Source organism: Moschus berezovskii, chromosome 10, assembly GCF_049115385.1.
Source record: "Moschus berezovskii isolate FMDL1 chromosome 10, NW_MosBer_1.0, whole genome shotgun sequence".
Taxonomy (NCBI): Eukaryota; Metazoa; Chordata; class Mammalia; order Artiodactyla; family Moschidae; genus Moschus; species Moschus berezovskii.
Genome location: NC_142469.1, coordinates 108,381,084 through 108,392,309, shown reverse-complemented (window position 1 = coordinate 108,392,309; position 11,226 = coordinate 108,381,084). Strand labels below are relative to the sequence as shown.

Sequence of the window (11,226 nt, the reverse complement as noted above, 5' to 3'; positions counted from 1 at the left end):
CTCTTAAAGACTCGGTTTAAATGTTTAGTAATGACATCAGTAGACAGGCCACAGAACAGAAGCTGTGTGGGTCGTGAGAGTGTCAAGGGCTCTTGAGACTCAGCGGCACTGAGCAGAGAGTACAGGGCTCTCCCTCCCTGGACAGAGCCCACCCCGGTCATGATGTGGACTGCCAGGGCAGACCTTGGCCTGTTCATCTGGAAAATGCAAGGATTACTGGTTCGCCTCTCAGCAGACTCTCAATGGCTTTCAATGACGCAATCTAGATAAAGTGGCTTACCGACTTAATGATGGGAAAAGAGAAAGTGTTAGTCACTCAGTCGTGTCTGACTCTTTGCGACTCCATGGTCTGTAGCCCACCAGGCTCCTCTGTCCATGGGATTCTCCAGGCTATAATACTGGAGTGGGCAGCCATCCCCTTCTCAGGGGATCTTCCCAACCCAGGGATCGAACCCAGGTCTCCCATATTGCAGGCAGATTCTTAGCCACAAGGGAAGCCCTAAATGTCTTTCTACTCTCAAAGCCTTTCATCGAATCAGATCAGTGTTAGAAGAAGGTGGTTTTCGTTGATGTTGTTGTTGACCAAGTTCTCTATTTCTCAGTAATAAAATAGGACTTTCAAAATCCATTAAAAAAAATCCTTTCTGTTTGGCTGTGCGGGGTCTTTGTTGCTGCCTGGGCTTTTCTCTAGTTGCAGCGAGTGGGGGTCGCTCCCTGGCTGTTATTCCTGCTTCTCACTGTGGTGGCTTCTCTGGTGGAGCGCGAGCTTTAGGGCAAGCGGGCGTCAGGAGTCGCTGCACGTGGGCTCAGCAGTCACGGCTCATGGGCTTAGCTGCCCCGAGACATCGGGAATCTTCCCAGATCAGGGACTGAAACCACAGGTAGATTCTTTACTACCGAGCTACCAGAGAAGCCCTTAAATGGGATTTTTAAAAAACTAGAGTTAGCTTTCCATGTTTTAAAACTCAGATTTAGTTTTAGTTCCAGATGTTTGAGTACTTTTCACTCTATCAAGTAAAAACTTTGAATCAAAAGTCAGAAGTGAAGTTGAGCCTATGGGAAGAGGGTGTAATTGGAAAGACAGTATTGTTTCCCTTTCTGAATTTTTTCTGAACATTGAAGTATATGCCTTAGTAGAACCAAGAACTTAAACAAAACATTAATGAGGAAAATGAAAGATTTCTTGAAATCATGGTTAGTTTTTGGTATTCATGTGATCACTGGCTGTAATTTAATCCACTGGTAACTGCAAGGTGAGGACCAGTTGAGCAGAGTGTCTGTCTGGCAGACAGCACTGGTCCGCTTTGGACGTGTCTGTGGGGTCCAGGCGTGAGGTGGGAGCACGTCTGTGGCCCTTCTTTGTGGGCGCGGCACCATTCTCTGTCATTTTCAGTTCAGTTTCAAACCTGTGGAACAATCGCCCTCTGTAATTTTACTCGCGCATCGATACACTCTTGGTATTTTATTTTAGTGACTGAAATATTTTCTGCATTTATTTTACTCATCCTGAAAATATTTTAAAGGGTGGTTACAATCGAGCAGTGGCTGCGAGGCGCTGGAGCGGTGAGTGGCTGAGAGGAGCTGCCCCACATCCAAGGTCAGGAGTGGAGGCTGCGCTTTGCTGGAGCAGCCGTGAAGAGATACCCCACGTCCAAGGTAAGAGAAACACCAGTAAGACAGTAGGTGCTAGAGAGAGGGCATCAGAGGGCAGACAGACTGAAACCACAATCACAGACAACTAGCCAGTCTGATCACACAGACCACAGCTTGTCTGACTCAATGAAACTAAGCCAGGCCGTGTGGGGCCACCCAAGACGGGCGGGTCATGGTGGAGAGGTCTGACAGAATGTGGTCCACTGGAGAAGGGAATGGTAAACCACTTGAGTATTCTTGCCTTGAGAACCCTATGAACAGTATGAAAAGGCAAATTTTCCGGTAGTCATGTATGGATGTGAGAGTTGGACTGTAAAGAAAGCTGAGGACCGAAGAATTGATGCTTTCGAACTGTGGTGCTGGAGAAGACTCTTGAGAGTCCCTTGGACTGCAAAGAGATCCAACCAGTCCATCCTAAAGGAGATCAGTCCTGAGTGTTCATTGGAAGGACGGATGTTGAGGCTGAAACTCAATACTTTGGCCACCTGATGCGAAGAGCTGACTCATTTGAAAAGACCCTGATGCTGGGAAAGATTGAGGGCAGGAGGAGAAGGGGCCGACAGAGGCTGAGATGGGGGGATGGCATCACTGACTCAATGGATATGGATTTGGGTGGACTCCAGGAGTTGGTGATGGACAGGGAGGCCTGGTGTGCTGCAGTCCACGGGGTTGCAAAGAGTCAGACACGCCTGAGCAACTGAACTGAACTATGACGAAAAGGGGCTTCCCAGGTGGTGCTAGTGGCAAAGAAATCTGCTTGCCAGTGTAGGAGACATAAGAGACATGGGTTCAGTCCCTGGGTCGGGAACATCCCCTGGAGGAGGGTATAGCTACCCACAATCCCACGGACAGAAGAGCCTGGTAGAATACAGTCCATGGGGTCACAAGGAGTTGAACACGAGTGAAGGGACTTAGCACAAGCACTGTAATGAAAAGCCTTTGTCCATACACTGACTGCTACAACAGTAGGAGAAAAAACTACTGATTTCCAAATGGTGGAGAAGTTTTGCTATTGTTTATCTGAAATTTGAAAATAGAATAAATTTGGAAATTAAATATCACATGTAAAAACTATGGACAGTTCTGAACACATGTATTTGATTTTAAGTGGTTTTTCAAATCAACTAGCAGCAGCAGCAGCAGCTTTATTTCAAACAGTAGATTTCACATCGTTAAGACACCTCTTGCACCGTCTCATCACAGTATTCCAGTCTTACCACTTAGTATACAAGTAGTTTATCCCCACTACTGTGCTCTGGGCATGTTATACAAAAGCCCATGTAAATTATGAGTTAAATCGGACTGTATTTCTTGACTGATCCCTTTTCTGCTCCACCTCCTATTCTGAACGGAGGTCTGCCATCTTCCCTGGTGTGACTTTCCTTACTGGTAACTGTCGCCGGCTAACAAGTCCACCAAATAGAATGCTGAGCAGGCTCTCTAACAGCCAGCGTGCCCGTGACAGGGGCAGACACAGGCGGCTTTCGCGGGCTCCTGCCGGCCCAGGCAGGCTTTCCAGGCCCCGATGTCAGGGGGCTGAAAGTTCCAGGCAGAGGAGGTCGTCGGCAGGGGGCTTTCGCAGAGTCTGTGGCCCGAAGCCCTCCAGAAATGCTAACCCCTCTGTGGCCCCTGGGAGGGCAGCCCACCCACCACGAGGTTGGGACTCCTCTCCCCCACGGGGGCTGTGGGGCGGCGGCGTGGGTGGGGAGAGGGCGGAGGAACGGGGTGGGTGCTGGGGGGCGGCTCGCGGCGTTCCCCTTCCCGCCTGAGGCCTGGCAGACGTGCCGCGTGCCAAGTCCCCGAGCCTCCGGGCTGGGACCGACGCGGGCGGACCGGGAGAAGCCCACGGACCAGGCTGGTGGGACCTGTGTGTCCATCCGACGGCTCCCAGTTTCTCTCGGAGGAAAAGACCGACCTGCTGCTGCTGCTGCGGGTGCTGCAGGCTCCGTACCCGCGTCGCCCCTGTCTCCCCTAGTGTGCTGAAGGTTCAGACGCGGCCCTGGAGCCCACGGCTGGGCTGAGGCTCATCTCCTCCTCCCCTGGGGCCGCGTGCGGCTGGGAGGTGTTTCCGCCCGGGAGCCCTGGTTTTCTAGGAGACTGGAGACAGTCAGAGGGGCGGGACGGCAGGGGCCACACAGCACATCCATTGTGTGCGTGGACATACACGGCTGTCGTGACCGTCAGATGCCAACCCACGCTCACCTCCCTCCCTCACCCTTCAAGGGTCACTTCCGAAGCATCACAAGAATTAGGAAACAGGAAACAGGCAAGCCCAATGGCTGATACCTGCACAGCGCCTGAAGTGCTGAGGTCCCTTCTGGAATCCCTGTCTGGGCGTCCAGCTGCCCGGGGCTGCGCCCATAGACGCGGTCCCCTAGCCCCTCCGCGTCCTCCCGCCTCCTGACCCCACCCCGCCCCTCAGCACCGGCTTCACCTCCTCTGCTGCCCTGCGCGCTCCTGGCAGGAGTGTCCACAGCTCGTCCACACTCGCCCAGGAACAGCTGGGATAAAACGCGTCGTGATTTCGGCGGCGCCACAGGTGTTCTACGACCTAAATTGTCCCAGTGTGTTTCCCCTGAGCCTTGGGAGGAGACACGATGCCTTGAGACACTGGCAGGGCCAGGGAGAAGGTCCAGGGGAAGGACAGCGGGGAGCCCTGTCTGGAAGCGGGGACTGTGTATTTTATGGAGAATATGGACACTTGGGGTGGTTTGAGGGTGATGGTGGAGATGACAGGGCCTAAATCGACCCGTCCATCCCAGGCCATCAAGAGAATGTTTCCGGCCACCCATTATGTTCCTTCTTGGCGCGCCCTGAGCAGGGGAGCATGTGGGAAGGGGGCCCCGACAGCAGGGAGGTGCTGGTGGGAAGCAGGAGAGCCTGGAGAGCAGGTCAGGGCTTGGGCAGGGGGCACCGGCCAGGTCTGAGGGCTCTCCGCTAACCCAGGCCATAACCCACACAACCTAGCTGCGTTCCTGGTTAGCCCCCAGCTTCCCTGGGGACTCCCGTGGTAAAGAGTACACCTGCAGTACAGAAGGCCCAGGTTCGATCCTGGGGTCAGGAAGAAAGGAATTCCCTGGAGAATTCCCGGGAGTTACTGGAGAGTTCCTGAGAATTTCTTCCGTTCCCTGGAGAAAGGAATGGCAACCCACTCCAGAATACCATATCCAGTCAACGGCTGGAGAATCCCATGGACACAGGAGTCTGGCAGGCTACATGGGGTTGCAAAGAGTCCGACATAAGTGAACGACTAATGCTCTCCCTGGCCCAGAAAAGCATTTCCCATGCATGGGGGAATTTTTTTTTTTTTTTTGAGCTCTAAACAATGGATGATTCTCCATAAGTAATGCAGGCACTCCTCATTTGAAAGTTTGACTTTAGGACGCACTGCTCTGTAATTAGTCAATGAATCATTCATTTATTTAACACACATTTGAAACCTGAAGGAGTGCTTGCAGGTCTCTGCCATTAGACTCCAAGTTGACAGTGAAGCTGTCGCATTCCTTTGAATCACTGTTAAAGCAGTAAATGCTTTCCGTGTGCTCATAGGAGTCTCCTGAAATGAACTGAAGGTCTGGTAGTTCCTATATCACGATTTAACAGAAACTGGCCTTTTTTTTTTTTTTTTGTCCTCGTCAAGGAATACGAGGTTTTAAATTTTAAAATGACTCTTTCAACGTGATCCAAACACAAAACCAGAAGGATGCCCTGAAATGTCTGTGCCCGCCTCTGAGCTCCGGCCAGCTTCCTCCCGCGACACCGGGATGCGGGGCCGCGCGTGGGGCCCGCGGTACCCCCGCCGCCGCCGCCGCCGGCCTGCGCACCATCTTAGAGACACCGGGAGGCGGCACACGACTTTCTGGCCCACGTGCGAGGACCCCGCCTCGGGCGGAGGACACGCCCGGTCTTCCCCGCCTCTGAGGGATTAGCCCCCGCGGCGGAAGGCCGCCCCGGGAGCCGCGGCCCCTCCTCCCGCGGGCGCGCCCGGCTCCGCGCGGACCGGCCGCCGCTGTCCCCGGAGGAGAGCCGGCAGAGCCCCTGGCCCCGGAAGGAAGCAGGACGGAGGAAGGCAGCGGGGCGCCCGGGCGCGAGCCCCTGGGTGTGGCCGCGGGGGGCGTGTGCGCGCCGGAGATGCCGCGGCCCCGCGCAGGTGGGTGCGGAGGGCGGGAGGGCCCCCGGGGAGGGCGCCGGGCTCGGCGCGCCCACACGGTCGCCGCCCCTCTCCTTCCAGGGCGCTGACCACCATGCCGTTCCCGCCCGCGCCGCCGCCGCCGCCCACCCCGGCCCCGGGGGTCCCCGCCGCGCGCCCGCCGCCCCGGAAGCCCGGCGCCCCGCGCAAGGCGGCGGCGCCCACCTGCGCCCCGCCCGGACCCGCGCCGCCCGCCGCGGCCGCGGAGAAGAAGAGGCGGCCTCCCGAGCGGCCCCCGGGGCCGCAGTCCAGCTCCTGGCCCTCCGCCACCCTGAAGCGGCCGCCCGCCCGCCGCGCCCCCGGCCCGGCCTCCCCGCGCGCCCCGGCCCCGTGCGCGCCCCGGCCGGCCGGCTCCGGCGACGGCCCCGCGGTGGCCGCGGCCTCGGGGGCGCGGAGCGCCGCCTCGGGCGCCGGGCCCGACGCCGCCCTGCGCTTCTCGCTGAGCCTCACGCCCGAGGCCGTGCTGGTCATCCAGCGGCGCCACCTGGAGAGGCAGCTGCTGGCGCGGCCCCGGCGGGCGCCCCCCGCCGACGCCGGGCGCCTGCCCGCCCCCTGCCCCCGCGCCGCGGGCCTCGGCCGCCGTCCCGCCCCGCCGCCGCCGCCCGCCCCCGGCCCGCGGCCCGCCGACCTGCGCTCGCTGCTCAAGGTGTCGCTGCTCAACGAGAGGCACAAGTACGACGACGTGGAGTACGAGGAGGAGGCCGCGGCCGCCGACGAGGGCCTGGTGCGCAAGTGCACCGAGTGGCTGCGCGGCGTGGAGTCGGCGGCCGCCGCGCGCGACCGGGCGGGGCCCCTGGACGCGCTGCCGCACCTGAGCTCGCTGTGACCGCGCCCGCGGCCCTCCCGGGCTCCCGAGAGCCGGCCCCGCGGCCCACCACCTGCAGAGAACGGGAGACGGCCGCCACCCCGCCCTGCCGCCGGCCGGGCCTCCACCCCGCGGGTCTGCCCTCTGCACCTGTGGGCCTCTTCCGCGCCCACGGGTGTCCTCGGGGCTCGTGGGTGGGGTTGAGCCGCGGTGCCCATGCCTCTCAGCCCCCACCCCTAAGGGCCCCCTGGGTCTCCCCGCCTCAGCGGGGGAAGGCCCGTCGGTGGGTGTGGCTTTGCAGGTGCAGGGGGCCTGGTGACCCCCAGGTGCGGGGGCCGGGAGGGTGGCGGTCAGGTGCGGAGCTGCGCTTGGTGCTGCATGGACGGTTTTGCTTCTCCTGAGTGGGAAACATGTCCCGGGGCCTGGAAAACCGACGACGCAGGTGAACCGAACTTCCCGACGGCAAGGGGGAGGGTGCTGACCACCAGGGGAGTCGGCCTGACCAGTGGGCGCTCTGATGGGCACAGTGCTCTGCGGTCACCACGCAGACTCCTGGGGGCCGGGGGCCCGCGTGCACAGTCCCACACACACAGGTGCTTGCCTGCACACTGACACAAGCTTACCTTCACACACTCAGCTTTCACACTGACATACTTGTGCTCACGCACACTTATCCATTCTCACACTCATGCTCGTTCATGCACACATACTCATGCCGGCTCACATACGTGTTCTTGCCCACCGTGCTCTCTCCACTCACACACACACATGGGCGAGCACAGCTGCGGGGACACAGCGCCGGGGTGAGGTGGCAGCTCAGCGAGGCCCCGCTTCTGGAGAATGCACGCTCTATAGTTGAGTGCTGTTCACAAGTGTCTTTTGTGCCACAGCGAGAGGGGGGAGGTGACGTGCAGAGAGCTGGACCCACATGCAGGACGCGATGTGTGGGCCAGAGAGCCGTTTCTGCCGGGACAGTGGGAGTGCAGGGCAGATGGGTATTTTCAGTGCTTTTAGTCCCCGTGTGAGAATTGGTGACGTGGTGGCTCTGTACAGTTTATACAGTGATTTGGAAAAGGGAAGTTTCTATTTATTATTTGAATACAGGGTAAGACTCCCCTGCCTTTTAGAGGTCATACTCTGCTCCACTAACTCCAGGCTGATTTCTTCAGTGCATCTGAGTCTATTTAATGCCAAGGTTGAGAAGGGGGAGAAGGTTATACTCAGATAAAGCTGGTTATATGACAGTGTAATGTATTACCTCAACTTTTGACTTATTTTTTAACAATAACTAGTTTAATGTTTATCTCATTAGACTTTAAAGTGTCAAGTCTTGCTTGTATTGTACATTGAAGCCTTACGTTTTTAAAAACCAGTTTTGTATTTTTCTTGCGGAGGTCTCTGCTCTTGTCTCTCTCCTGTGCTAGGCAGACATCTAGGTAGACACGAAGCATCTAATTTTGTGGGAGCTGGATCAGCTGCCAGATGAGATGCAGGACCAAGGACCTCCACCTGCCGAATAGTTTGCCTCCTGTATGAATGCCCAGAGCTGGACTGTGATTTATTTTAAATGCGTGTCTTAATACCAGAATGGCAAACGCAGCAACTGTGCGGAGGTGACTTTAAGAAACGTGTCTCTGTGAATGCTGCGGGCACCCCCGTGGAGTTTGCCGAGCTCGGTCCTGGGGGAGCAACGCTACTCTGGACGTCAACTGTGAGGTCAAGGCGGGCAGCGGCGTGCCTTGGCCTTATGTGCACTTGGCACAAACCCCAGTGATTAACAGGCCCAGGCTCCTGCCCGTCGTGACAGTAAGGACACTGTAAAGACTTTCCTGAAGGAATCGACGTTTGTGGCGCGCCCTGCGTCTGTGTGTCCGTCCTGGCCCTGCGTCTGTGTGTCTGTGTCTGTGTCCCGTCCTTTGCCTCCTCCTCCCCTCCCCACTCCGCCGGGCCCCCAGCCCTGTCTCGCTCGTAACTGGCCACGGACACCACGTACTTTTTCTCCTTTGCGATGTTGGATGGAGTTGTGTGCCTTGTTCTTCATTTTAAAAGCAGATGGGTCAAAGGTTCGTGTTGCTCTGGTTGATGACCCTCAATAAAAGACAAAAAAAATGTTCTACACATGGTGTGCGTTCGTGTTGTAATTGATGTTTTCCAAGTCACTGCACTGCAGTTTCTTCATGTTTAAGTAAAAGAGAAACTTGATGCCTGTATTTCTTTTTAAGAGGATATTAAAGACTGGCCAGGAAGAGCAGAGATCACCAAGGTATTCCGAGAGGATTCCTGATTGCCCAGTGGTTAGGACTGAGTGCTTTCATTGCCCAGGGCACAGATGTGTTCAGTCCCTGGTCAGGGAACTAAGACCCCACACGCCACCCAAAATAGAGTTCTGAGATGGCCTTTCCCTGGTACCGCCCTACCTGAGGCTTTGGAATTTCCAGGGGTTAGCCAAGGGTCATGCCTGCCTGCTAAGTCATTTCAGTCTCGAGTCTGACTCTCTGCGACCCCATGAACTGTAGTCCACCAGGCTCCTCTGTCCATGGGATTTCCCAGGCAGGAATACTGGAGTGGGTTGCCATTTCCTCCTCCACAGGATCTTCCAGACCCAGGGATCAAACCAGAGTCTTATGTGTCTTGCGTTAGAGGGCAGGTTCTTTACCACTAGCTCTTAATTGCTGCCAGCAATGACCAGGATTTTAAGAATTCTATTGCTAAGTCAAATAGTGTCATAATAAAACTATTTGGCCTTCCTTGGTGGCTTAGATGGTAAGACTCCGCCTACCATGTGGGAGACCTGGGTTCAGTCCTTGGGTTGGGAAACCTGGGTTCAGTCCTTGGGTTGGGAAGATCCCCTGGAGAAGGGAACGACTGCCCACTCCAGTATTCTTGTCTGGAGAATCCCATGGACAGGGGAGCCTGGCGGGCTACAGTCCACGGGGTCACAAAGAGTTGGACACGACTTAGCGACTTTGACAAGGCAGTACCTAACCTCTTGTGGGGTCCCAACCCCCATGAGAGCTAATTCTAGAAATACTCCTAAGAATATGCCTGCCGACAACAAAATCTGTGCATGTTTTGGGGAGCTCATGACCCCAGATTAAGAGCTCCATCTACTCTCACTACTACAATGTTTTTCTTTTGCTGAAAGTAGTTTCAGTCTGGTGGGTCATTCCAATCAGAAGAGTCGGTTTGAATGATGGTGAGAGCTATAGATTACTCAGAGCATGAGGTCTGTCTTTGAAATCTTTGGGTCCATGGAGAAAAGGTGATAAACGATGTCCATGGAAGGAAGAAGGTGGAACCCCGCATTCTCTGGGTAACTGGTGATGTTCGGGCCTAATCCTCCCATCGCTGCCCTGCCCATAGCTGGGCTGGGAGCACACACTCTGTAGGCCGGGCGTCTGTGCTATAGTGAGCGGACATGGAAGGTCTCTATCGAAGGGCAGGGTACGTGTGACTTAATTCCACATATCTAGGGGACACCCTGGCACTTTAAGAGAGGTTTTATGTCCATCTGTTCTCCTCCTGGAAAAAGCAGATGCCAGAAATCAGAAACTTCAGTTTTGTGGTTTCCCAACAAATGGCACAGTTCTGCGACAGTGACGATCTGTGGGATCTGGTCAGATTAAACTGACTCTGAAACTGTAACTTTGTACCCTTGAATCCAGATCACCTGGAGAAATATCAGCAATTTCAGATATGCAGATGACGTCACTCCAGTGGTAGAAAGTGAAGAGAAACTGCAGCCTCTTGATGAGGGTGAAAGGGGAGAATGAAAAGCCTAGTTTTAAATTCAGCATTAAAAAAAAAGATCACGGCATCTGGTTCCATAATTTCCTGGCAAATAGAAGGGGAAAGAGTGGAAACAGGAACAGATGGCTTTCCTGAGCTCCAAAATCACCGTGGATGGTGACTGAAGCCATGAAATTAAAAGGCCCTTCTCTTTGGAAGGAAAGCTATGTCAAACCTAGACAGCATACTAAAAAGCAGAGACATCAGTTTGCTGACAAAGATCGGTCTAGTCAAAGCTATGGTTTTTCCAGTGGTCATGTATGGATGTTAGAGTTGGACTATAAAGAAAGCTGAGCACCGAAGAACTGAGCTGACCTGTGGTGTTGGAGAAGACTCTTGAGAGTCCCTTGGACATCAAGGAGATCCAACCAGTCCATCCTAAAGGAGATCAGCCCTGAATATTCACTGGAAGAACTGACGCTGAAGCTGAAACTCCAATACGTTGGCCCCCTGATGCGAAAGATGCCTGAAGTGCCCACAGTTGGAGGAAGCCCGCAGGAGTACCAGAGCTGGGGCCTGGGCGTCTCCGGAAGTCTGGGAGGGGCCCCCAGGGTGTCTCCGCACGCCGGGGCCGCTCGGGGTGCAGTGCTGCCGGCAGGGGCGCAGCAGCCTCCCCCACTCGCAGGTGAGACCGTGAGCCCTGGGGGGCCTCGCACACCGGCACTCAGTTGCAGAGCTGTCCTCATCACCGGGTTCAAGTTCTTAACCTTCGCACGCAGAGTCTAGTGAGCATGGAGGGGTGCACGGGCGACGCCTGGGGAGGGCCCTCACAGGGGGCCACTTCCAGGTG

The 11,226-nt window shown here is 55.9% G+C and overlaps 1 protein-coding gene across 1 annotated transcript; it reads left to right on the top strand.

Annotated features, from left to right (window-relative positions):
* Positions 1-5,686: 5,686 nt before the first annotated feature.
* On the top strand, positions 5,687-6,778 carry PRR18 (proline rich 18). Its single transcript, XM_055433155.2, has 2 exons — positions 5,687-5,803; positions 5,885-6,778. Exon 2 carries the CDS (start codon positions 5,898-5,900, stop codon positions 6,666-6,668), a length of 771 nt encoding a protein of 256 aa, XP_055289130.2. The 5' UTR covers positions 5,687-5,803; positions 5,885-5,897; the 3' UTR covers positions 6,669-6,778.
* The last annotated feature ends 4,448 nt before the right edge of the window (positions 6,779-11,226 follow it).